This window comes from Buteo buteo, chromosome 13, assembly GCF_964188355.1.
Source record: "Buteo buteo chromosome 13, bButBut1.hap1.1, whole genome shotgun sequence".
NCBI classification, from domain to species: domain Eukaryota; kingdom Metazoa; phylum Chordata; class Aves; order Accipitriformes; family Accipitridae; genus Buteo; species Buteo buteo.
In genome coordinates this window covers 38,180,169-38,207,411 of record NC_134183.1, presented here as the reverse complement: position 1 = coordinate 38,207,411, position 27,243 = coordinate 38,180,169, and the positions used below count along the sequence as shown (strand labels likewise).

At 45.9% G+C, this 27,243-nt stretch overlaps 1 protein-coding gene across 2 annotated transcripts in view; it reads left to right on the top strand.

Annotated features, from left to right (window-relative positions):
• The first annotated feature begins 6,801 nt into the window (after positions 1 to 6,801).
• The window catches only part of ARIH1 (ariadne RBR E3 ubiquitin protein ligase 1), a 63,010-nt gene continuing 42,568 nt past the window's right edge, over positions 6,802 to 27,243 (top strand). Inside the window, exon 1 of one of the 2 annotated variants that reach the window (XM_075045716.1) lies at positions 6,802 to 7,229. In XM_075045716.1, the coding sequence (XP_074901817.1) occupies positions 6,861 to 7,229 (369 nt within the window). In that variant the 5' untranslated portion in view covers positions 6,802 to 6,860. The remainder of the gene's footprint in view (positions 7,230 to 27,243) is intronic. The other variant, XM_075045717.1, reaches the window with a different exon arrangement.

The window sequence follows — 27,243 nt, the reverse complement described above, 5'->3', positions numbered from 1 at the left end:
GCCTCCACGGTCTTGAGCAGGGTTTGTTGCCTTTCCCCATGCAAACCTCTGAAGTGCCAACTGTTGCCACCACTTTTCTGACAACACTGATTGATTCCAGTATCTCTGGACTTTTCCTCAAGTAGTTTCACTGTATTAAAATTGCAGGGGAAGAAAAAAAATAAGAGAGTGTGTTGCATCAGGCAATGTCAGCAGCATCGGCAGGGCTGCGCTTCCCAGTGTCTGAGACTGAAATGCGAAAGTGCCCTGGCCTGAAGCGAATCCTTAGTTCAGTCTGGGGAGGGTGGCGTGTTCGCCACACTTACGTAAAGCATTGTGATGATAGCTTTCAGTCGAAATATTCAAGCCTTTCTATGGATTCTGTTGTTGTTGCTATTTTAGGAGACCTGATGTCTCCAGGGAATGACTCAGAGAAGTTCATCTGTAGCTGGCCGGCATTAATCTAGACTAACAGTCTGATTTGGGAATGCATCTTTATGCAAGAAAACTGTTTAAGCATGTGCTTAACTTTGGAGCTTGGCTAAAAGAAACTATTTTACGCACTGTCCTGCATCGGGCATGGAGCAGCAGTAGCCAGAAGTTGCTGATGCTCTTCAGTACTCTTCAATAGACCCACTCGTGGTCTCGGAGCATACCTCCAGGGTGATATATCCACCTGGGAAGGTTGGCCTCTTCAGGCTAGTTCAGCAAGGAACAAGCAGGGAGTAAACATGGAGACACAAGGTTCAGAGCTTACCTGTCCTCCCCCACCGCACCTCCGCTCGCCCTAACCCGGGTCACCAGCCCCACAGCAGGGATGTGCCAGCTCAGAGGCACTTTGATGTCAGTGCACGGGGCTAAGCTGGGGGCTGAGAACATCGCACTGCCCCAGGCAGGTGAGAGCCTTTGTGGGAGGTACCTGCAAACCCCTCTTGTCACCTCTTTGACTGCAAGAGCTGGAAGCCAGCTTGCTGGCAGATTCTGCAGAAAAGTGCGCTGCACCAGGGCTGTGCTGAATTACTTGCTTACTGCCAATAATGAATTTGGTAGAAATCCAAATTCATTGTTCTGACATAAATTGTTATAAAATCTGGCTGGTGTCACACTTGGGTCTTCCTGGTTTGTTCGCCTTCGGGGCATGAAGGTGGCCTTTGGGCTATCACTGCAATTCCTTGTTCCACAGCATTTTTTTAAGGTATAAACCCATTTATTATGCTGCCTAATTCCCTGTAACGTTGTCTGCTTCTGCATTTAATCAGGAGGGTGATTTGCATACAGATTCCTCTGCTGGTGAGAAGCATATGAGACAGTGAAAGGGGAATGGAGGAAGCCATTCATGAAAACCTTCACAGAGCATGACTTTTCTGTTTGCTTTGCTCTTTGAGCCAAACACTGTCTAAGCACACTCACTCCTGAATGAAGCCAGCTCCCAGGTCAGGGGACTGCTGGTGGTCTGGCTGGAAGAGGGCTTTGGAAAACACAGATCATCTTCTGGAAATGCCTGCAACTGCCTGTAGACCTCTGACCTGAATTTTGGTATCTCAGAGGCTTTCTGGGCAAAATGCCTTGCTCCATTTGCTTGTTTACCTCCCCTGTCGTCCTTGGTAAAATAATTATGGTATTTGGATTGCAACTATGTGGGTTGCAGCCATGCGATGTTGACGTGACCTTATTTGTAGTGCTGGTTGGGGTGGAGTAAGGGTCAGCATGTGCTGGGTCTTTGGAGGTGTGGACCTTGCTGTTGCACATCTCTGTATTTCAGGGATGATATTGCTCAGCGTGGTGTCACGCAGGTGCTGGCACGGAGCAAGCCTTCTGCACAAGTTGATACTGATGTATCTGCTGTTCCAGCTTGTAGCTGCTCTGTGCAGATGGAGGACATGCTCCACTAGAGGTGGGATGACAAGGACACGTTTCCTCCTTGGGGGTGACATCGCTCTTCTCAGAGTGACTCCCATGAAATTTGCTGTAGACGTGGGCACACCAAGCAGCAGCAGCAGGCCTCGCTGTGCTGTGTCCTGAGCTGGGGCTTTCTACCGAAACCAAACTGAGTGTCATAGGAGAATGGGTGAGTCTCCCAGCCTCTCGCCGCTCTGCCAGAGATACCTGTCCCTGAGGGAGTGATGAGGGGGAAAGCAGTGTCCCTTTGAGCCCAAACGCTGCGAACTGTGAGCTGGAGAGGCCGAGGTACCAGCACCCATTTCATCGAGCAGAAAGGTGCTCACATTTAAGCACCCAGCAAAAGTCAGGAGAGACGATTGGTGGAGCATTAGCACATGCACAAAGAAGATCCTAAACAAGACATGATCCTAAAAACATGTCCAGGGTATTTTTACCAGCCAGATCCTTCACTAACAGCTCAGCTCATTGGGAACATCCATGCTTTCGGGGGCTGAAGCAGACTGGTGTACAGCACGCTGCTTTCAGAGCCACAAGCACGTATCCCAGCACTTTTCAAAGCACAGGATGACTCGTTTTCATATCTCTATATTTCCACCTTGACCACTGCGTGTCACGCTAGATGCTGCCATCGAACGGTTTAGCAGATGCACGTGGTAAACGAATTTCTCAGCACAGATGGAGTTGAGCAGAAGGGACCTCTTCAGATGGGAGAGCACATGTAAGGGGAGCGAGGCCTGGGAGATTCAGAGTGAGCAGGCAGGAGCGGGTCTCGGCGAGTAGAAATATTTCAACAATTATGAACTTAAAAGTGGAGTTTAAGGCAAAAAGCTTGAGGTGAGATGTGTTAATCAGTCTGAAGGATTTGGGTTCCTGACTCAAGCTCAGCCTGGTGGTGTTTGCACTATTGATATTATTTGCAAAGCCTTTTTTCCTCTGGATTATCTCCAGCTCATACAGCTTTGGGGTGGCTGAACAAACAGCAGTGATCCGACAGGCATCTCAGCCCACGCTTGCGGTTGAGGTTGTTAATGGGTGTGCAGGCACCCAAAATCAAACCCAAGGTATGAAGAAATCTCCTGGATTTCCTTTCTTCTGGTGCAGGAGCTCCATTTGTCTCCAGTGATGGAGGAGAAGGGCTTTTTCCGGAGATCCCACCTGGCTCAAGGAGTGGTGGAGCAGGAGGGAGGCTTGGTGAGATGGGAGGCTCACCCCGAATCCATGGGCAAACCTCCTAGTGCAGGAGCCCAGGGGTGGTTGTGGCATGGGGCACCAGCATTTTTGCAGCATTTTGGTATCGCAAAATGGGGCTTGTCACGGGGAGATGCTGTGAGTTATTGTGGAGGCTGAGTATTTGTGGCTGCCGTCCCTGGCTGCTCTCAATCACGGCTGTGAGGCTGAGCTGGAATCAATCAGAGCCTGTGGATGTGCGGTGACAAACTCTTCACGCACAGAGGCCCTGCTCCCATAAATCCCGTAAGCATGTGCTTAACTTCATGGAGCAAGGTGATTGCAACACAATATTTTATTCTTGTCAGCTTCAGCGTTAACAGTTACTAGAATCACTTGGGTAATTAAGCTCTTGCAAGAATAAAATGAAAGAGTGCCAGGTGCCTATGGAGATCTAAATCATTTTTCAGAGTGGGTAGAAGAGCGGTTCTCAGCTTTCTTCGGTAGCTGGGGTCCTAAAATCCCCAGAGGCAGCGCAGATCCCCTCGGGATGAGGTGAAGGCAGCAGCCCTGCTTTTCTCAGGTGCCTTTTGCCAACCATCTACCGGGAGCCAGTGGGTTCTCTGGGTTCCATATGTGACTGTTGGGTCAGAAACTTCATAATGCCTTTTGCAAAAAGCATGGCTAAAATTTCATACCAAAGAGTATTTTTGAGAAGTATTAGTGTTTTAAGTGAGGAGTAACCAGCAGCAAAGTGCTGATCTCCTGCGGGAAAAGATCAGGCCCAGATCATAGGAGGAGAACTGCCTTCCCATGTCTGCGGGATGATGTGAGGAAGATCCCATCACTGTTTATATATGTTTATTACCGGGATTATATGAGAAAGGAAAACGGTTGGGTGCCCAACGAGGTTTAACTGTGTTTCTAAATGGCTGTGCTCTGTCCTGCTGAAGGATGGCTCTTCCCTTTCGTGTTTGAAGGGCCGCGGGAGGCAATGGCTTTAGCTTGGTGCCTAGTAGCTCATCTGGCAGGGCTTTGCGCCGAGGCTCCGGGCTCGGGAGCTCTGCAGCCTCGGCAGGGGCCAGGAGAGGGCAGCGGGGAGGCGCTCGGATACCCGCGGCGGGGATGTCGGGGGACACCCGGAGGATGGCCAGTCCCTGCCCGTGCCCCGCCACCGCCACAGCCAGCCCGGGGCCGGCGGGGTGCTCCCGGTCACCCGGAGGGGAAAAACTCGTTACGAAACACACTGATAACCCCGTCCCGGAGGGGAAGGTCACCTCGGCGAAGGGTTGGACCCGGCTTTGCAGCCAAGCGTAGGCTCTGGGAAGCTGCAAAGCTCTGATAAAGCAAAACCCGGCTGTCTGGTCAACGCCTTTCTTGGCTTCTTGGGGTCCGGTGAGCAGATATGCTGCCCCACACCAGCTCATGCCTGCTCACTTGTTGGTGAGGAGCTGGACATGTCACCAGCTGGGCAGGACAGTGCTGGCACAGAGTCCCAGGGGGTGACACACAGACCCCCTTCGGGGACGAAGCATAGGGTGAGGACCCGGGGTGACCATCTGAGCCCCCGAGGCTCGACATGTGAGGTGGGACCAGCCTGGCAAATGTCCAGCTGGTAAGTCTGGAGCTGAACAAAGCCGGTGCTATTTATATTTATGTAGGGCAGGATGATTAATGCCCCGGCCTTTGCCATTCCAAATAAGTAGGGTAATTAGGGAACTGGCTTTATTTACTAGGTAGCTTGGCATGAGGCAACCTGCGTGCCCGGCCCACGCCCCCCTGCACCCCTCCTGACTTGGGCAGAGCAGAGCTCGGGGGCCGCAGGCTGTCCCTGGCTGCGTGATGGGGACAGCTTTGCACAATGACTGTTTGGGGATGACAGCGGGCAGTTGCGACTGTAGTGAGCTTGCTGGAACCGGCCGTAATGCTACAGAATACCCGGAGGTAACTTTGAGGCTGCTTGTCTATCTGAAGAAGCAGACTGGTACCCAGCAGTGTTTTGAGAGGCATCTACCCAGGACGTCGGACACTTAATCTTCTTGGATACCCAAGGGCACCTGTCTGCGTCACCATGAGCTTAAACCCCTGTCGCTGCAGCCATCATTATGCTTTCTGTGCTCCAGCAGAAAATAAATGCCCTTTTGGAGGTGGCTTCTAGTTTTCTGCCTGTTTCACAAGGTATTTGTATTGAAGCAGGAGCAGGAAGCAGGATCCCGCTGTGCCGGGTGCTGACCTAACACAAAGCGCCACAGTGACTCCCGCCCCAAAGAGCTGATGAAACTCGTCACACCTACGCTGCATACCGCCAGGCTGAGTCTCTCCCGCCCTCCGGGCGCAGGGGGCATCTTCATCCGGGTGGAGCAGGTGAATAATGTCACCACATCAGAATGGCCCCACTTCACCCAGGGAAGAAATGATTCCCTGGAGCGTGAGGAAGTGGAGGATTAGCGCCCTGTGGTAGAGAAGGTGGCCCTGGAGCCCTCCCAGGGCTGTGTTGGCTTCTCGCATCTGCAGTGAATAGCAGCAGAGGGTTTGGTAGCAGCTGGCTCTCCTCTGGGCCAGGCTGCAGCCTTGTTTCCAAGCCAACCAGAGTCCCTCGTGCTCCCCAAACGGCTGCAAACAATAAGCCCAGCTCGCCTCCCCTGTACCAGGCCAAGCACGGCTGATACTGGAAGCAGAGCTGCCCTGGCCATGCTGCCATGACAGCAGGCAAAGTTGAGGCGAAGGGTGCTCAACTCCTGCAGCACGCCGATGTCCACCTTGCCCTTTGGTGGTGGCTCGGTGTCCATGCGAGAGGCCCCGGCAGGGACGAGGCCACCTGGGAACAGCACTGGCCCCACATCCCTGACCTGCTTGGAGCGTTCTCCAATGCCAGGCTCGGCCCCAGCTGTCTGCAGGAGTGAAAAAGGTCTGTCTGTGGTCCGGCGATGAAGTCCCTCACGTGTATTCTTCCCCCCTGCAAAATACCAAATTAACAAAGGGAATCAAGCCTGGCACTACTGTGAAGACTGGATATTAATATCTCCGCTGACCAGAAAACAGAGCTTGAGTTTAAGAGATGCCACCCGGCATGGCTGTGGTCCCCTCGAGGGATGGTGGGTACACGTTTATCCCACAGTTTCACACAGATTTCTGCCTGGAGAGTCTCAGTGCAATTTTATTCTGATTTTGAGGCAGGACAATCTATTTTCCCTCACGTTTGCCTCACATTTCCCTCACAAGTCACTCCCCACTGGTGCTGCACCACTCTTTATGTAATGGTGGCGCTGAGGACCTTCCCTCCGTGCTCGGCTGACAGGGCACCTCAGGAGGGGCTCCGCGCCCCTACCTCCACCACACGTCCCCGCCATCCCGCGGCGCCTAGACCCGGGTCGGTAGCGGGGGAAGCCAGTAAACGCCCCCCGCCCCCCGCCGCACTCAAGATGGCGCCGCGCCGCACTCAAGATGGCGCCAGCGGACAGGGCGGGGTGGGTGGGAGGGGTGTGTGTGTGTGTGTCGGGGGGGGTGTGTGGCACGCACTCAAGATGGCTCCCGGCGTGGCGAACGGGAGATGGCGGCCGCCGCGCAGGCGCGGCGCGGCGCGTCACGCGTGGCGTCACGCGTCGCGGCGTGACGTGCCGTGCGTGCGCGGCGCGCGGTGACGGAGCGGGTCGGCCGCGTCCCTTTGTTGGCGGCGGCTGAGGCGCGGCGGGGCCGGGGCCGGGGCCAGCGCCGGAGGTGGGGGGGGGCGGCGGCGGCGGGCGCCAGCCAGGCCGGCGGGGTGGGGTGGGGGGGGGCCGCGGGAGCCGCCGCCGTTTCTTCACCGCCTCGCCATGGACTCGGACGAGGGTTACAACTACGAGTTCGACGAGGACGAGGAGTGCAGCGAGGACAGCGGCGCGGAGGAGGACGAGGAGGACGAGGAGGAGGACGAGCCCGACGATAACCTGGACCTGGGCGAGGTGGAGCTGGTGGAGCCCGGGCTGCGCGTCGGCGGAGAGCGCGACGGGCTGTTAGGCGGTGAAACGGGAGGGCTGGGCCCCGGCGGCGGCGGCGGTGGAGGCGGCCTGGGCGGCGGGCCGGGCCCCGGAGGCGGCGGTGGCCCCGAGCAGGAGGAGGATTATCGCTACGAGGTGCTGACGGCCGAACAGATCCTGCAGCACATGGTGGAGTGCATCCGCGAGGTCAACGAGGTCATCCAGGTGCGACCCCCTCGGGAGCGGCACCCGGACCGGGCTGGGGGGGGGGAACGGGAACGGGACCGGGGAGGGGGGGAAGGGGGGTGAGGCGGCGCGGCCCGCGCCGCCAACGGGCCTCGCCTGAGGGGCGCCGGGCCCGGCCCTTCCGCCGCCCAGAACCTCCCCCCACGCGTTCCGAGGGACCCCCAACCCCCCCCCACCCCCGGGGGGAGCTCCTCGGTACCCCTCCACCCCCCCGGAGGGGCTCACCGGCACCCCCATCCCCCGGGGAGGCCCCGCGGGGCAGGCCAGGAGCTCGCTTCCTGCCGTGGAAGCGTCGGGGACGAGGCCCTTGGCTTTAAAAGGGCTCCTCTTTCTTTGTGTGGTTTCCAGCCGGTGGGCTGTAATCTGTATTTTGCTTTTCTTTCCCTCCGTCCTCACGCTAGCTGGGGCGGGGGGAGGGAGGTTAGCCCCTGCAGTTTCTTCGGTAAGCCGGTGAGTCGATGGCAAGCTCTGGAACTTGAGGAGAGGCAGCCAGCCACCGCTCTGGTTTTGTTGCCTTCTCCCTTCCCTTCCCCCCTGCCACATACAAACGCGCTCCTGCTCATGGGGTTGAATCTTGTCGTGTTTATTTCCAGCGTAGACCAGGAGGGGATATGAGCAATCGCTTCAAAATGATAACTTCCCCCCCCCCCAGTTTTTAAGTATGCCACTTTAAAATTGAAATTGAATTCAAGAAAGTATCAAAGTTGTATCTGTTGGCTCTTGAGCTGTTGGAAAAAAATTCTAGCCACTGAAGCTAGCTGGCATCCCTTTCTAAATGTTTATGGCAAGGTTTTGCTCCAGCTCACCATAAAGTTTCTGATGCCGTTCACTTTTTCTGCAGGTGACCAGAGTGTGTGGGTTTTCTTTTGTTTCCATTTACTCGATACTATTCGGAGTTAGCGCGAGTCAATAGAAAATGCTTCTCCTTTTCCAATATGCGAACAGGACTAGCGTGAGAACATGAAATCTATGGATACTAAATATTGAAGGGTACGGTGCCCAGAAAGCAGTTGTTTTGCTAGTTGTATGTACTTCCAGTGTTGGTAAATCTGTTTAAATATGAGATGCTTTGGTGAATGCTTTTGCCCAACTATTCTGTGCTCTACAGTGGCTATAATAGCAGCTTTAAAATGTTGCTTTGTGTGCTATAAATCCACTGTAGTTTATGTGGAGCTTGATGCAAACAACTGTAAAAGTATTTGCGTACTAAATTAGTAAATGGCATTTCTTAAGTCAAATTAGAGTTTATAACTTTAATAATAGTACTGTACATGTAAAGCTGAATAAAGGAGTCTGTCTAGATTAGCTGATTACCCTGCAGTTAAAGAAGATCTTATGGTTAAGTATGGATGTTTCTTTGCTACCAGATATTGATCCTAATATAGAGAGGGAAACAAATGGCAAGTAGATGAGTTGGTAACTTAAAGTTTTTACTCTTTGAAATAGCGATTAAAATGGTGAGTCTGTATCTAATGACTAAGACTGCGAAAATCGCGACCCATGCTGCTGTATTGAACAAATTCTACCATTTGTCCTATCTTTGCATAAGCAAAGTGGTGGAAAAGTTCCTGCCGGTGAGGAGTAGTGAGTATTCCTGCATGTGCATTTTCCAGACCTGGCCGGCACGGTGGACTCGTTTACATGTTCTTCATGAACTGATTTCTTGGACAAGGCCCTGGTTTCTGGTCTGTGGGTTTTTCTCCCCTCTTCTACTGCCCATGAGCTGTATGACTTGTGTGCTTGACCTCTGAGTTGCAGAACTAGTGGAAAGAGGTCAATATAGGTAAAGAGACCCTGCTCCTCCTCCTGTATCTGGGGGGGTGGTGGGAGGCCTGACCCTGCGATGGACTTGGCTGCGTTGGGCTCTGCAGAAGCCTTGCAGACCGCCTACACAGAACTGCTGTGGCTGCTGCTTATGCTTTAGTTATTTGTGTTAGGTTTGCAGTAGTTACTCCTGGTTTAACAGAGCAGAGTGCAGAAAGCCAGTTTGTTTAGGAATGTCATGGGTAAACTCAGGACCTAAAATCAGCTTAAGCCCTGGAACGTATCAGAAGAGGGTAGAAAAACATTCAGTTGCTCTGAATGGCTTTTAAATACCAGCTTACTGCCATTAGATTTCTAGTCTGTTCAGAGGTAAGTGAACCAAATTCAGCTGATGCTTCAGTATTTGCTCATCCTAGTCTCTGTTGCTGGTGGTGAAATCTTCCAGGGCTCTGTTCTGTTTATTTCCTTGCTTTTGGCGCCCAACCAGGATTGCTGCTGCTGCTTTTCTGGTTCAGTAAACCTTTTCTGGAGTCACATTGGCTCAGGATCCTGCTGCGGATCCTTGGTTGCAGTGCTGTGATTCACTTGTTCCAGTTGAGTACTGGATGGCTTTGGTCTCTGTGTATCTACATTGGGTTCTTGGTATCAAATGATGATGGTTGCGGTTATGCTTTGTAGTGCTTGGGAACTTATTTGTTCAAGTGAGGATGTAATGCAGAGGTGCCCCATACCTGAAAACTTCAGTTGTAGGTCTTGTGCCCTCTAATCAGTGCAGGTACTGATTTCTTCTGATCAGGAGTAAGATATAAATAGGATTTTGTTTTTCAGTTGATCATCTTTGCAGCTGCAGTGAAAGGAAAAGGTATCAGTGAGCCATGAAGTATCGGCAAGGGGGTATCTGAGCCATGGTAGGTATAAGTCTCTGTGTTAAATGGCCTTTTTCTGTATTAAAACACTGCATTTGACCACTTTATTAGCTGATAGTACTACTAGTTGAAGGGACTAAATTAAATTTATTCTCCCATCCATTTAGTAATTTCCAAATACAAGCTGTATAAAAAACCCGTAAACTTCTCAGGACAGGGATTTGATCTGACGAAGACTTTGGAGGAGTAGTAGCTAACTTGTGGTAAACTTACTGGTTACAGGGCTCATGAAGACGGCTGCTTGGTGCCGAGCTGTTACCTTTTTTTACTGCCTGGCCTTCTAAGACTGCTGAACTTGCAGTGAACTAGGGAGGTTTCAGAATGACTCAAATATTTAGACTATTTTGCATTTGCTCTTTCTTGTCTGAGCCTAAGCAGGCTTTCAGGCGTTTAATGATGATTTTTACAGAGTATTTGGCATTTATGCTTTTAATCTGATTTGACTCCATGTGTCGCACAACAAGAATTCCCCTTCCTCTCTGAATGCAAAAATAGGGGTATGAATAAGCCCCTTAACCTTGTGCTGTCGATTGGCTGAGACTTTTAAACCCCACCTCAGATCAGAGTATCACTCCCATTATATCACTATGATTACACAGAGTAGAGAGTCATTTGACATGTTATTTTGAATGTTAGTTGTCAAAGTAAACAGGCACATTTCTGGTGGTTTTCCAGCTGCTGGCAGAATAACTTACTGAGCAACTGTAAAAACCTAGACACAGAGGTGATGTTGAACAAAAGGCTTTCTTCTCTCAGAGGCGTTTTCCCACAGTTGAATGTCTTCCCCATATTCTTCTTCTCTGAACTTTTGTCCAAATAACTTGCTGCCACTGTTAACATCTTTTTTTTTTTATATCAGATCGCTATTTCCATCTTTGCTCTAGATTTTCTGAAAATAAACTTGAAAAATGTTTAGAATAGCATGTTTATTTCTGCTCTGAATAGAATACATGATGATTCGTGCCTCTAGTCTTGCTTGGCCCAGTGTTCTCCTTGCCTTGTTGCAAGCTTGTGCGATTTCAGTAGTTCTCAGTTGGGTTAATTTCCCCTTTTTGGTCACCTTTTTCTGGAGCATTCCAATGACATCATTGTGATGTCACTGACCATATTCATTCTTTCTGGACTTTGTAATGGCGAGGTGTTGAAAATACTGGGATGAAGCTCTGAGGTGGCTGGTGTTTAACACGAAAGTGCAGAAAAGGGAGTTGAGCCTCTTCTTTTTCTCCCCACCCTGCAGCAGGGAGCAAGACCCTGGATGCGACCAGGTGTTGTGCCTGACTGCCGTGTGGTTGTGAGCATGTCGAGCTTCAAACCTGGGCTTTCTCTGGAAGGAGGTGGCATCACTGGATCCAACAAAAGTTAGTCTAGCTCAAAAATATCTTTTCTTTTTACTATAGGCTTTAAAATAAGGTTCTTCAGAGCAGTGCAGGTAATGTGTAACATCAGAGCATTTGTAATAAATACTGGTTTCTCATTTACATGGTTAAGGTGGCTGACTTCTTTGGAAGGAAGGCCAGGTCCTTACTGGATAAAAGCTTTGCTGTTAAAATAAGCCAGAACCCCAGGCCACTCCTAAGTTACAAAGCCGTGTTTGTTAAATTTGTTGAGGAGTGGCTTTTTTGAGAGGCTGGCAGAGTTGAGGCGGTGCAGATATCCCCCAGAATGCTGCAGCCCTGCGGTTAAATAGAGCTCTGTTAGGGCAAGTGCAAATCCATTGTCGCTTGGCAAAAGGGGTCTTGTTAAACAGTGGCTTTACTTGCTTGGACAAAATGTGCTAATTTCCAGTTGTAACTTAGGAAATGTCCCCGATGCTGGTGTAGTTCAGTGCTATGGGCAGTACGTTCCACGTGTGTTGTCCACAATAGGAATCACTTGCCAGTGAGCAACAGGAATTGCTGCTGTTGTACAGGATCGTGCTTAAAACTGTATTTAATGTTAGAGATGACATCTTGAAAACTGGGAGTACTTGAAGCTGCTTGACAAGCATTAGGTAGGAGTCTGTGGGCGGAAGCACTTCAGGCTGATGCTTCTTGCATTTGGGTCTGCTTGCGCTGCCTGCACAAGGTGAATTTGCAAGCCTCTAACTTCTCTTATTGTGTGGTTAGTTATTTGATAATAAAATTCTTATTGGGCCCTAAATGTTATGATGCTGGAAGGAAATGCTTTGTTATACTTTTTGTTTCTGTCATGCGGTGTTTATAAGGTGTTTCATTATAGTAGGAATGCATTTAATATTTCCAAGGAACGGAGTAAACTTCATTGTGACAAAGCATTCCTGAAATCTGGTATAAGCAATCACTGCAAAGCTTTTGGAAGTGACATGGTATCTGTTTCCTGGCTGCCAGGACATGTAATTCTGAATATAATAGAATTTTTTTTAAGACTTATTTTAAATTTCAGTGTTACCAGGTAGAAAAGTCTTGGCTTATCTGTTAAGTCTCCAGAGTAATTTAAACTTTGTACTTAGATGACCCATTTGCTTGATGCTTTAGATTTCCGTTTCTGTTAGGCCAAATGTAAATCTCATGGCTGGTCATGAGGAAAAAAAAAAATTTTATGCTGGTTTCTTTTGTCTCAACATTATTTTGCAAAGATCACAACAACGCTGCCTCCTCTCAGGGGCCTCGTGGATGCAGGTGGGGACTGTCATGTATTGGGGATGTTTCAAAGTGAAACTGAAAACACTCTTTGTTTTTTAGCTACTTTAAAACATTTGTTTCTAAAAGCAAGAAGCAAATAGTAAATAGAATTCTTGCTATTCCCTGCGGGTTTAATTTTAGTGAGCAGGACCATACTTGCCATGCAAAGTAGAAGTGTTATTTCTGCCATAACTTGGAAACTGGTGTGCCACGGAGAAGTCGTAATTGAGACTGCAGCATTTGTGGTCCTTGGTGTGAAACAACAGCTGTTTCTGGGTGTTAAGTGTAATTAAAAATTAGACTATAGCTTACACTTTTATACTTGTCCCAGGCTCAGACTCCTTAGTTTTAGCCTTGCATGAGTTAAAGTTCATAATAGGAAATAAAACCCAAACCTCTATGCTCTTTGTGTTGCTGTGATGTTACACGAAGTGTAAGGCAGTCCTGTGTCTATTCAAAAAATATTTAACATTTTTTGCTTAGTGTTGTTTGGCAAGCAATGTTAAATTTAGGAGCATGGCACACAGAATTTCAGTTTGAGTCTCTGCTTTTTGTGATTAAAACTGAGACCTGGAAAACTTCAACATTTGTTTGAAGTGATGCTGTTAATTCATAAATTAAAAGTAGCTCCCTGTACAGAACCTCCCCAAGTGTCCTTTGCACCTGTTGAATTGTTTTCAGTTTTCTGTTTTGAAAATAATCTTTCTTCCCCTTTACTCCATGAATGAGATAAAGTAAACAAGAATGTGGTTCTGCTGGTCGGTGTCAGATGCAATAGAGCAGCTTAAGGAAGTGATTGTTGATCTCCAAGCTGTGCTCCTGTTACAATAGTGAGTCAAGATTTTCATACAGAAATAATTTGTAGGACCCTTTTCTTTCTGGAGGATGTAGCTGCTTGTTCCTCTGCTTAGGAAAGTCCCTTTTGGAGGGTTGGTAACTAGGAGAAGAATCCAGAATTTGTCACGAGAGCTGTGACTTTCCATGGCAAGTAACTGAAGCTGAAAGTCCTATCCATGTAGCTCAGTCTGTAACTTACCTGTTCAGGGTCATGCTTCCAGTCCTCTGGACTTGTACTGCTTTTGGAGTTAGATGGATCTAAAAATATTGCAAATGATATTTTCTCTTGTTCGTGGCTGGCTACACTGTATTATTGGCAGCAATAAAGAATGTTTGGAGGCTTTTGCGTGTATACAAGCATATAATGCTGCTGAATTTCATAAAGTCATTCAGTAGCTTCAGCAATTGCAAGAAAAATGCAGGCTCGTTTATTGTAAAACACACACGGAAGGCTCATAGCTACTCGGTAATGCCAAATGGTGCATTTGAGTGCAGCCCAGAATACAGATGCCTGTGTGTTTGAGAGAGGACTGCTGAGCTTGTGTAGGATATCGGTGCAGGAGGCTCCAGTGTGACAAGGAAGTGATTGACTGCATGAGCTGGAGAAAAAAAATTATTTTTTAATTTGATAATGGAAATTCTCATAGTATTTAGATATCTTCACCATCCTAGGTGTTTACTGTTGGGAATGTTGAAAACCTTGAGTATGTCTGGCCTGTAGCTTGCCTTTAGCTTTTGATCTTGAGCTGTGATGGAAATACTGTTTAAGTGAATGCTTTAAAAACTGCTGTTTGAAGCTTCCTCAGTACTTGAGTTTCACACGTAACTTAGTTTTGTAGTGTTTGTACTTCACAAGTCGGTGCTTTTTTAGAATTTCAAATGTCCGTATAACTACAGACACTCTTTCAAAAGAGGTCCCTTGTTTACATGGCGTAGCAATGCTGAGTAATTATTTTTGGTATTCGGAGTAGTTCACTGTGGTGAGTGTTTGAACCACTCTACGTATGCAACACTCAAATACAACTGTCTGCGTCGAGTCTTTTGCCTGTTTGTAGGGACTGAGAATTCTTGCCAAATGTCAAGAATAATTTCAGATCCAAAGTCTTATGTAGATAACTTTCAGCAGTACCTAAGTCACTTAGAACAAGGAAGAAGCTAATAAGCTGTTTAAATACTTTTCAGAAAAATTTGCTTCTTCCCATTGTAGCTTAGCTGCCTGCTTGTGGACATGTTGGCTTGCCTTGTGCAAGTGTTTTGGCAACGGTGGTGCATTCTGGCATTGCCAGTGGTCTTGCCAGCTGTTTTGGGCAACATCTGAGAGCTGGCAGGGCACCTAGCTGGTAGGCATTGCCACTGCCTAGTAAAGAGCAAACAAAAAACTCTGAAAGAATTGGCTTAGGAGGGACACGTGTACCCCTTTGGTGTCCTCCCTTTGGAGAAGTGTGGAGCCTAGACAGCTTAAGTGGCGAGCACTAGTTCTCTGTGACTGTTATGGTGTGTGCCTGTCCTTGCTGCCAGGCTCTGGCATGTCTGTGTGACAGCAAAAGATTGTAGTCCTCTCTGGATATATGGGGGAGAGGAACCAAATACTGCTGCTGGGGACAGTGGAACAACTGAGAGCCCTGTGAGCAGGTGGTTCTTGGCCGTAATCTAGGAGTAACTGTGTGGTAGCCTGTGTACCACCTACCTAAAACTCGGCTTCTTGGCCTTCTCCTGAGCTACTGATGGTTTCTAGCTGGCACCCACTTGCTTGGGCTGACATGTTAAGTTCCTTCTCCCCAACCTTTTCTAAAGCATTCTTGGTTTTGTGTCTTCCTCAGTGAAAACTTTCACGTCCCAGAGCGCCATGTGGCACCTCGCATTTCCAGGGACGAGCAGTGAAGTGATCTTGTCTTGGCCATCTGCCTCAAAATTAGGTCTTCTGGGAAGGTACTTGTGGCTGAAACGTAAAGGCATGAAAGAGAAAAGGTTTTTCCTATGAATTACTCGATTCTCTGACTTCTTGATCTTAGGCACCCTCTACATTCTGGGACACCATGAACTTGCCTTTTCTTATGGGGAGGATGCATGTTAATTCACAAAAGATCAAGCTTTGATTGGTTTGTGATTGAGGAATTGGGGAGCTGGAGGGAGATAATCCCCAACGTTGGAAATTAAAAGCTTGGGTATTTGCTTATTGCCTTTACAGCCCTTCAGAAAAATTGCCTGTGCTTGATGGAGTAATGTTTTGTGTGTTATTTCACCAGATGAAGGATGCAGACTCTAAACTTGGTTTTCCAGCAGATAAACAGGATAGATATAGTAGGAGTTCCTGCTCGGAAGGATTCTGCTTGGGCACAGTTGAAGCCTTCTTGAAGTGGAGAACATATACTAAAAATGTGGAACCAGAAGAATCTGTATAATTGCACCTGAAAATAGTCAACTGGCAAAATAATTGACTGTTTTGGGTGTTAGTTCAGAGATTTATATATTTTTTTTTAAACTTAATATCTGTCCATTCCTATTAAGGAGAAAGCATGAAGAGGCTTTCTTCCAAGATAAAGAAAGGAAAATTTTAAGTGGTTCTGAAGGCTATTGCTTCCTCCCTGGTATTATTAAGCTAGGGCAACCTCCGAAGGAGTGTGTTGAGTAAGCTATGTACTACCCTGGCAAAGTGCATTTGACCTGTTTACTTTAGCAAAACTTTTTTTGAGCCACAGAGAAAGTAGCTGGTATTTGAACAACCCCATTATATAAAAATCATGGGAGGACATACTTGATTTTTACCATTCCTGTACTGCTTTGATGTGTGTGTGGAAGCTGGTGCAATAGTTACTGCATAGTGAAATACTTCACTCTGGGTGACTTCCTTTTAGTGGTGTGGTTTTTTTGGTTTTTTTTTTTTTAGGTTTTTCTTTGGTTTTCTGAGCTAAGGCAGCATGGGCTGTTCTTGGTAGCCTCCCAGTGCTGCTTGGCTTGAAACACCAATAAATTCGAGCTGTTGTGGTGCTTTGAGTTTCTTTGGGTGTTTAATACTTGTCTCAAGCAGTGCTTTTTGAGATGCAGGCGTGTATAGACACGTGCACCTGCAACATGAAATAGGGACATGCTTACATATATGTTGCTCTTGGCTTAGGCAGTTCCCTTTCCCTCACTGCATGGGTACAACTCTTCTCAGGTCCAAGTAATGAATGAGATCAGTGAACTCTGATCAAACGTGCCTCCTTTCTGCTCTTATCAGTCAGCCCACTGTTTGACCCTGCGAGCAGTTGCTTTTCTCTATTTGCCAGAAGTGATGGTGGTTGAATTGCTCAACTCTGTACTGTCAGCAAAAGAAATGCATGTGTGTCTACACCTGAAGACAAGGGTTTTGTGGCCTGTTTTGGGCACACATATAATTACAGGTGTGTATTTAACTTTTGAAAGAGCTCTGGATAGTTTTTCAAAACTTTGATCCCCCTGCAGCTGATAACTTTGGATTGTGTGTGTTCTTGTGTAACAAAATACAAACACAATCAGCATTCCTTTGTCTGGCAGATAGAAATTCGGAGAGGGATTAGGGGAAAACAGAATTCATGTGAGTAAACAGTCTCCCCTGCAGTGAGCTTTCCTGTGTGGGAAGAATACCTTAAGAATTAACTTCTAATAATCTACATCCTAGTCATGCTCAGGGACCTGAGAAATAGGGAGGTGGAAGGAATGATCTGGAAAGAAGAGGAGTTAAGGATCTCTTCTGGGAAGAAGGGAGAATGTGTGGGAGAGCCATGTCTCAAGGGTGTAACTGAAGGAGAAACCTCCCAAGGCCTGATGAGGTTAGACTCCAGAGTAGCTGCTTGGAAGTGACAGAGCTTCACTGATCAATATATATTAAAACTAGGCTGAACAGCAACTTTTTATTAAAAAGATAGGAAGAACAACACTCCAACAGTTAGTTAGCAGCTTCATTTCTCTTCTGGGAGCTCTGACAGTTGCTAGTAAGCCCTGACTGTAAGGCCCTGCCTTAAAGTGAAGAACGAGGGTTCTCATTCTGCATTCCTCTTCACCTGAGTAAGTGATCTCAATAGATGCTGTTAATGTGAAGTTTGGTTTTGTGTTAAGGTCTTTGGGGTAAAATCCCACCTACTATGCATACAGGAAAATAAAGTAACGATTTCTAAGTACTGTGAAGATCTGATGAACAAATGTGTCCGACATCTTTGTTTTGGTAGTTAGTAATACTTCTGTGATGACTGAAAAGCTCTCTGAGAAAATTGAGGTGGTATTCTTTGATTTATATGTATTATATATGCATTAGCATGTTCTGTAATAACCATTCTCTTTATTTTACTTGGTAAAATGATGTGTCTGAAACGTCCTTATTTGTATTGCTAAGAGAGCTGAAATTAATACTTGAAAATTTACTCTGCTATATTTTTATGTTGGATGATGACAGTTGATAGTAAATGCAAGTGGAGTTCTGTATGACAGCAAAGATCGAGTCTAATGTGATACAGGTCTTGGACTATTGTAGTTTAGAAATGCAAGATACTTTGCCTTCGATTGGTAATTCTGTACTGAGGCACTGGAAATGTGTTCAGAGATTGTATAGAAACTGGTATGATGCTTGAGAAACTGGTAAAATGCTTGCTGTTTGGCTGGCTTTCTTAATTTCTGAATCTCTCATCTACTTTGTGTCGTTACTGTTTGGGAACTGCCTTCCTAGCTCTGATACTTATTTTTTTCACTGGTATGATAGCTTCTAGGAGGGGAACAGGGTGCAAAGACTTGGAGCTGTCTTTAGGGATGCCTGGGATGGCTGATACTGAAACTATTTGGAGGGAGAGTGCTTGGAGATGTTTGTGGTCTATGTCATCCTCATGTACCACAGGGTAATTCCCCTGGCTGGTGTCCTGCTATCACTTGCAAGGGTATCTCCACAGGCAGGCAGTGCTGTGATTTGGAAGAGGCTGGGTGCCAGCCTTTTCAGTGCACTTAATTATCTGCCAGTCATTAATGTAATTATTCATATTGCTAGCCTTCACATCAGTTATAAAGCAGGACTGATTAGGTGGGTTTTTTCTCTTGCAGAAGCCTGATGATAGGTTGTAATATTTTAATGGGAAAGGAACAAGGGATAGCCTTGTCAGCCAGCACGTGGTCCCATCAAATACAAAATTGCACATCCAGGTTTGTTTCCCGTTCACTGCTGAAAGGAAGATATGTCAGGTGCTTTGGAGGGTCTGCACATACTTGCCAGTTTAACTCAACTGCTTTAGAAACAGTTTTGATTAAATGAGTGCAAGTTTATGTAGAGGCAAGTCTTCAAAGTCCCTAAATAAGAAAATGGTGAAAAAAAATTGAAGCTTTCCTATTTTCCCGGCTGTATGACTTGTGTTTTGTTATTTCTGTGTTGAATCCCAACAGAGTATTTTCTCTTAACTCGAGGGAGCTCAGGTACTAGGTTAAAAATACCTGCAGCAGTCAGAGACTGCAGTTACAATTTTAGGTGTATCTTGTTAAAGGATGGGAATGAGAACGAACAAAAGAATTGCTAAACATTTCATGCCTCCAGAATATCCTTTCTTCAAAGGTGGCTTCTGCGGAGCCCTTGGAGGAAAAAGTTTTGGGGTGTAAACAGGCAAAATTACTTCTTGTAGCGGAAATCCCGGCTCGTAAAATAGGATGTTGCCAGGGCTCTGTTTTGTTGGCTATAAAACTAAGAAAGATATGAGCAGAGTATGGTGAATAAACTGCAAAGTCATCATTAAAAAACGGTCTGAGCTAGAAAAGGCTTGTTGGGAAAAGGATGCTGGCAGATTTTCCTAGTGCAGATGCAGCTTCTGCCAGCAGAAAAAAGTGCTTTTGCAGGTATAGCTGCTTTTGTGCAGGGAAGTGATATAAGCTATAACCACATCTGCTCTGGGGCTTTTGCCAATATAAAGATATTGCCAAAGATTACATCCCCAAGACAGTGCTGCATTGGCAATGATTTCCGGGGCCTATATAGTTTAAGAGTGTTAAGGTGGCTACATTTTTTTTTTTTCCTGATAGAGAGTTGTAGACTAAGGCATAGTCATCACTGGGGTAGATTTACTGCCTATTTGTCAAGGTGACATTGTGTGTACAAAACATTTTGCCAGTAAATACTTCAAGGGTTAAGCTCTTCCTGTTTTGTATTACATTGCATTGCAATTTGGCAAGACATCCGTCTTTCTGCTGAATGATGCAGAGATGATACATGGGCAGCGTCTGCTGTTGGAAAATGGGAAGGTGGCGGTAAGAACTGGGATCCAGTTGTGAAGCTGGATTGCTAAATGGGGATGCATGTTCGATCTACGCTGAATGGTGACTGACTGCTGCGGTACAGCATGGTGCACCTAAGTGCTTTGTTTAGCCAGGTGTGTGCGACAGTAAACAATTGTAGGGCCTTTGTCAGTGATGAGGAGATGAAGTCAGCCCAAGGGAGGTGTTTTTGTTTGTTGGTGTTTTTTTTTTTTTTCTTTTGTGAAGTAATATAGAGTGTGTTGCTGCTTTTGTGAGTGGGTAAAATTTCTGCTCTGTCCAAGTGAAGCGTGCTGGAGAGGGAATGGTTTGTAAAGGTGGGTGCTGCTTTGAGGAAAGGACAAAGTCAGAAGCAATAAGGGACAGAAACATTAAGAGAAATACCTAGTGCTTGGATGCTCACCAAAATGAGGCCTGGAGGAGAAGATAAGATGGAAGAATGTTAAGGATTTTTCCTCCATAAAAATTCTCTAAGAGCTCTTGTAAAGTGCCACTGGCTAAAACTTCTTCAGCTAAGCCTATGCTTCTCATCAGTCACGTTGTCTCTGAAGGGGTTAACAGTTGCATGCCACCAGTGACCGTGTATCCAAATATATCTGAGCTAACCTTGCCATTGCCATGAGAGAAGTTTTTAATTGGGATGGCTTTTGTTTAATTTTCATGGTAGATCTTTAACTTACTGATTTTTGTGGGTGCTACTTCATCGTGCTCATGGAAGAAGTTATCGTGCGTTACCATATTCTTCTCCCTGTCTGCATATTTGTTGGAAAATGTTAATTATAATGTTCTGAAGTGAAAGTCTGGATTCGGGACACAGGCTGCACAGGTGTGTTATTTTAAGATTTTTGCATGGTAAGTAGTTTCCCCCGAGCACCTGAGAGTCTGAGAGCTCTGACTTCTGCTGCAGGAGGTAGCCTGTCCTTTTGCTCTCATTCTTGTCAGAAGAGGAAAATGCTGTGTAGTCAAGCACCACAATAACTGCTCAGTGAGAAGAACCACGTGTTTTGTGCTGGCAGTGCACTTTGGGGTAAAGCTCTGTTCACAGTCGGGGGTTATCCTGGAAACAACTGATTTTGAGGAATCAACAGCAGTTGTCTTGAGATGATGTACAATTTGGGTGGATTGGCTGTCTTCTCTGATAAACATCTCATCTGTCTTTGTGATTGAGCATACTGTGATAGATGATCTCCATTAGTGCCCAGTAACAAAAGCAGGGGGGAGGTCACCCGACAATTTGAGACTTAACCAGCATTTGAGAGACACATTTAAGCTGGACATCCTTGGGGTCTGATTCTCTGCATGTGCACTGTCTGAAGCGAGGGCACCCTTTCTTTAATCATCATCTGGAAGGACCTTTGAGACCAGGAAAAGGACAATTTGAGAGACCTTTCTAGAGAACTTGTAAAACTTAATCCAGAAAATCAAGTAGTTGTTTTCTGGGCACATGTTTGAGCCTACAGACAGACCTGCTATGGAAATTGTCTATGGAAAAAGAACACAAGTTACTGGGAATTTACCCTCCCCAGTATTGTTGTGATGTTGACTGTCAGAAAAATATTATCATCCTCTGTTTGTCTCATTTTGTCTACACAGTTCAAGTATGCCATGGTATCATTATTTCTTCAAGTTATTCTAGGAAAAAAACCAGTCTTTTAACATTACAAAATACTTACAGGATACTCTTCTAGGAAGGACTTTGCAGATGTGTGTGGGGGGGTGTTTTTAAGTGGAATAGATGGGTTTTTTTGGTCGGATACTGTTCTGTTACAGCAGATCTTCGTGAATGAGGCATGATAACAGATCTTCAGGAATGAAGTGATGGTTTGGCCTTTTTGAAGAGGACACGCAGTATGCTGTTGTATATTGTACTGTAAGATACTTCTGCAAAAGTGCCATCAAAAAAGCAAATTCTCAAAACTGTTATGTGTGGCTGTAAGATTCTTGTGCAGTACAGATTTCTTACTAAGTTCAAGGGCAACTTTTAATACTTTCACACATCTGCTAATAGCATCCTCTTAACACTGCCCATCCATTGCCTTTTGACCTGGTGATGCCTTTGAGCATGCTTAAAGCAGCAAAAGTGAAGTTCTGTTATATTCAGGGCATGCAAAATCCATGGAGAAGTCCCAGCTACTGCTAACCAGTAGGTAGTTCACTGGCCAGGGTTGAAATGACCTGTTCTTGATGTTGTGTGAGCTGCTGGAAACTGGAGTTAGCAGAGACAGCAGTTTTGCTACCTCATGGGGAGGAACAGTGCCAATTTCCTACAGAGATATCAAGCCTGTGAAATGGGTGTAGCCCTATGGGTGAATCTGGCTCTGGACCAGAATCTGGCAATGTACAATGCTGACTATGGTGAAAGTGAAATCAATGTACCAATACATATTTGAGTGAGGAAAAAGAAGCAGGGAAAGCTTTTTTTTTTTGAGACAACTTAAGACTTCTACAAAATGATTTAAAGGAGAAAGCAATTGTACAGTTCCTCTTTCAGCTTTATTCCTTCATCATCTGTTTCTGCCTGCAAACAGGACAGTTTCTGTAGATCACATCGGCAGACCTGTACTTTCCCAGAAATATACAGTTCATTCAGAAGTTGAGTCACTGAAGACAACGTTCCCCTGAAACCCAAATGCAGTGCTTTGGTTTGTTTTCCTTTTATCAACTTGATGAGTAGCTGACCTGACATATGCCACTTCTAGTCTTTCCAACATTGACTAATAAAAGACCTTAAAAAAACAAACAAACAAAACAAAACAGGTGTATTTCTGTCTTGCCAGGCTCATGAAATGGTTACGTTGAAGATGCATCTTTGTAGAGACTGGCAGTATTCCCACAGTTTACTATCAAAATCTTATGTTTGGTAGCCCAGCTGAATATAGCCCCCAGACACTGTAATAACATAGGCGGGGCTAGGTTCTGCTCTTCTTAGTAGCTGGACTGTACTCCTGAGCAGCCACTTCCTTCAAGGTCTGTCTTGCAAATGGAGAAAGTTTTTGGAAGAAAGATGTCAAGGTGTTGTATTTTTCTTCAAGATGAGAAACAGTATTTCTGGATTATGCTTTCTGGCATGTAAGCTACAGTTGCTGGTGGTATAACAGTGGAGAAAAGGGGGACCTCTGGCTCTAATTTGCATCAAATTATACTCTGGTATGCTTTAAAGTCTTTGGGATAAGAAGATTTAGGGAGCCTGTTGACATGGGGAAGATCCAACTTTGACATGTCTGACACATGGCTCTCAGCAGACTGATTTCACAAACAAATTTCTTGGAAGCAAGTCCCTGTTGTCTGAGTTGTACCAACTCAGCTGTCTGGCCACATGGTGATCCCACTCTGGGTTAAAGTAAACCAGCAACCCCTTTAACCTGTGTCAGTTCCTCTATCTGGTTCACTTGTAGCTGTGCAAGCAGTTGTGCTCCCATTGCTGAGCAGTCAGTGGCAGGCCAAGGAGCCAGTGGTTGCATGAGCTTGTGTTGCTGCTGAAATAAATACTTTCTGAGCTGTTCCTTCTTGGTCTGGCGGTGATGGGATGCAGCTTCTTTGGAGCAGGCTCTGAAGAGCACGTTTTACTGCCCTGCCTAGTTACTGCCCTATTTCAAAGTAAAATAATAATCCAAGTAGCTGTTACTTTATCTCATAGGCAAAAATAAGAGCTGGTGCATAGCTAAGCCATTCTGGGTTTCTGGAGTCTTCCTCAGTGTCTCTAAAATCTTGTGCAAGGGAGGAGATTTCTTACCTGGTTCTGACTAACCTGTGCAGTTGGGCTAAGCCAAGGTATTCTGGTACGTACTGCCCAGTCACTAAACTCCTCAGCCTTCGTTCATTGTTTCTTTCTGTGGCAAAATGTGCTTTTGCATTCCTCTTGAACCAACATAGTATATTTTCTTCAAGCCTGGCATTAGTGAGTTGACATACTGGTTTGAGAGAAGAATTGAAACCATACCCATGTGTCTTCTCTAGTCTTCTAGAGTCTGTTGGTCTGAGAGACTGCAGGACTGAAAGTATGAATTGATGCTTCTTTCTGCCGTTGGGGATGCTTGTGATCTGGAGAAAATGAACCGTTTTCCTGTTTGATGGAGCTGGATCTGTTTGTGGTACACATATAGGAACAGTGCAGTAACTGTCCGGCAGGTCAACGTGAAGTGTGGGGTAAGAACTTTTATAGGGTTGGGGTCATGTACGATAGAAGGGGAAAAACGGAGCCTGGAGGTCTGGAAGAGTGGTGTATAATGTCAAGGAGGAAGGGGACTGAACTATGGTTTGTGGATACTGATTGTGCGAGTAGTATTCTATGGATGAGCAGGGAAGGTGACTACATGTTGTTTTTGATTGGGACACAGAGGTCTGGTATTGCTTTTTCTAAATAGCTGTCTGTTTCATTGATTTCTCGTCCTACAAGAAGTAATGCTGTGAGGCACTGGATGTTGATTGAAGGTTTGGCATGAGGGGGAAATTGGTGATTACCAGGGACCCAGACTCTACCTGGATGAATTTGCAGGTCCTTTACATTCAGGGTAGCCAAAACTCTTTTGGGGCTTTTAATATTACCTTGTCCACTGCCTAGCTGCAGTGCTGTGTGCTGTTTTCTTCCTCTGTGATGGGAGATATTAAGGAGCTACTGAAATAGTAAACTGGAAGGATTATATGGAAATGATGCCATCACCTTCTCCTACTCTTCTGAGGCAAGTCTTTGCAAATTCATGAGTGGGAGGCAATGGGTTGAATAAACCCATTCTGAAATGTACTCTGGCACCCATGTGCTCCCACTCCAGTTCTCTTAGTATGTCAGCTGTAGTCACTCAGTGGGAACTCTGGAAACTATAGCTGTGGTTCATGTTGCTTGTGCAGATTTGCTGAGCTTTTTGCTCATACATTGGGATTTCTTGTGGTGGGAGACACCAGGAGAAGGGAAATGCTTTGGGTGATACTGCCTTTGTGGGCAGTAAAACAATAGTGCTCCTTATTTTAAAAGAATTAAAGTGAGAAACGGTTTGTGAAAGCGCATACATTTGGACACCTCTTGTTCCATAGTCCTCAAGGAGCGTACAGTGGCATAACTTGCTTGAATTCACAGGGCCTCTGTACCTGTGGGCCTTTGCTCTTTAAGGGGTTGGCTTTATACTCCAGAACTGTAGCAAAAGGAAGTAGAAGCCAAAATAATCTTCAAATTAAATGTATAAAATAAGGGTTAACATCTCTCTGTATCCTGTCATCAAACCACAGATCTCCTGGTATGGAAGTAAGTGTAGCTGAAATACTGGAAAATACCTTCCCCAATTGTAGCCCACATGCAGTTTTTAATTTGTGTAGAGTTGGTGGTGGAGCTTCTGAAGTCATCAGAGAGCCAGCACTGCCCAGCACACTTGAGCAGTGTGGCAAATCCATCTGATCTTCTTTTGATTTAGAAGATGTGTGACAGTGTGAATTCAGTTCTTGCACTTCCAAACTTGCTAATTCATGCCGGAGTTTTTGCTTTAGTATTTTTTTTTCTCATTTTAAAAGCTTTGTTAGACAATGGATCCTTGTTGCGGCTCCTAATCATTAACCTGAAAACTTTCCAAAAGGCTCAGAGAAAATGTAAAGCAGCTGACTGCTTCATTTCTGTCTCTTGAACCAATTAACTGAAGTAATAGAGTTTTCTCTGAAGTTGCTTTTTATTATCTTCACGTTCATCAGACCTAAAAACAGGGAAGTGCGGATAGGTTACTACAAACTGAGTTCATAATATTAAGCTGCCATTTGGTGCCATCATGTAATGGTACTAATTCAGTAATTCCATAAAACTTAATTTTCAAAATTAGGAGATGATGTGTGAAGGGAAGTTAATGAGATGAAGAAAGATGTAGGAAGCTAAGGAGATGATCAACATTGAAGCTGAAGCCTGTGTATGTGTTAATGGGAAGGTACAGTGAAGTGGTAAATGCCAGCCGGAGGGCAGCAGTTGACAGCAGTGACTGGCAGTGTCACAGGGAAGTAGCCTGGCTTCCTGTGGAGTTGCTTGGAAATGCCAGTCGCAGGAAATAGGTAAATTTTGGGGTGACTCAGAGGTGGGTAATTCAAAAAAGGCACTTAGTGTGGCCTCAGTGGGGCTGTAGGATGCAAAGACCATATCCTCAATGGGTGCATAGAGATTGAACAGTACTGATTTTGTTGTTGGTATAAATAACTGGTGTTTGGAAGTTGGGAAGTATCTCAGATCCACTTGTATGTGTGTTGTACTGGAGCCATAAACCATGAGATGGCTAATGGTAGAAATGTACCATGGTGTGATTCTCTCCCAAGCCTCAGGGGATGGCAGAGGAGGGGAGTATGGGTGGATGGTGGCAGACTTATCTGTTTAGCTGCTGTCCTCATCTTCTCACAACAGCCCTCTTATGTTCTGTCTGTAATCGAGGCAGGGAATATTAGCTTATGTGAAAGTTTTCCAGCAGCTTCTCAGAGTGGTCATGCGGTGTTGCTTAAAAACTAACAAGTTTGAAGATACGTCTTTAGGAGATCATGTCCTGGAAGTACTCTACACTTAGATCTCATCTTTTACATTCAGTTCCTGGGAATTTTATTAAGCTGCTAGAAATGAGGTTTTATGCTTGTAAGATTTCTGGTGATTGTCTCCTGAAAGAGTAGATGTGAATGGATCTTCACAAATGAAGGTCACTCAGTGCACTTGCAAAACAATGCAAACGTTACGATGACAGTCTTACTGTAATGTGATTCAGGCTAAAAGCTTATTTAAACCACTTTCTGCTTTGTGTGTTTATGTCAAAGGTTACCTATACGGTACTGGGAGAGATGCAAGCGAAGAGCGGTGGTATTCAGAGTAGATGACCTAGTTATTGGAGAATTTCAGACTGGTGTCCACTTTGTTATTACCTGATGAAGGAAGCAGCTGTATGGTGCTTGGTCTGTTGTGTTGGTTGCCCTTGCTCTGTGCTGTGGGTGGAGATGGAGCTGTTGTCCTTCAGAAAGGAGTGTCAGCATGCAAACCTGTTGGGTTTTGAAGTAATTGAAGACTTATGGGGGGTTTCTGCTCCTGCTTGGTGGTGGCACTTAATGCGGTTGGGTATTGCCTGTTTGTATCAGTCTTGAGGTTTAGGACTTGCCTGCCTGCACACCACCTCCATGACTTAGAGTCATCTGGCGAGCAGTGGGGGGAAAAACATGCAGCGCATCTGGTGATGCTGATCTCCAGACCATCAATGAGAGCTACAGCTGAGGCAAGCAAGAAGTCTCTTTTAATTTATCAAGAAATCTTTTAAACCTTCTCATGGTGAGGTTGCTCCTACTTTCCTTGCTAACATAAAATGTGATGTGTTGGTTATTTTATTAATGCTGCTTTCCATGGTGTGGTGTACATGGTGACAAGCTTTGGAGATGCTGTTCGATCCTGCATGTGCTTGGAGGGCAGCTGGAATTTCCACTTGGTGCTCTCCTATTGGCAAAGGCTGGGGTTTTGACTGATTAAATATTTACAGTGGTGGTGTGACATGCTGTCCCTGGATGCCACTTCACTGGAGCAAATGTTTGTGCTGCTTGGTTTCAGACAGGCGTTAGTTTCTGAGCTGTTCATTTGATGGCCCTTCTCTCCTGCAG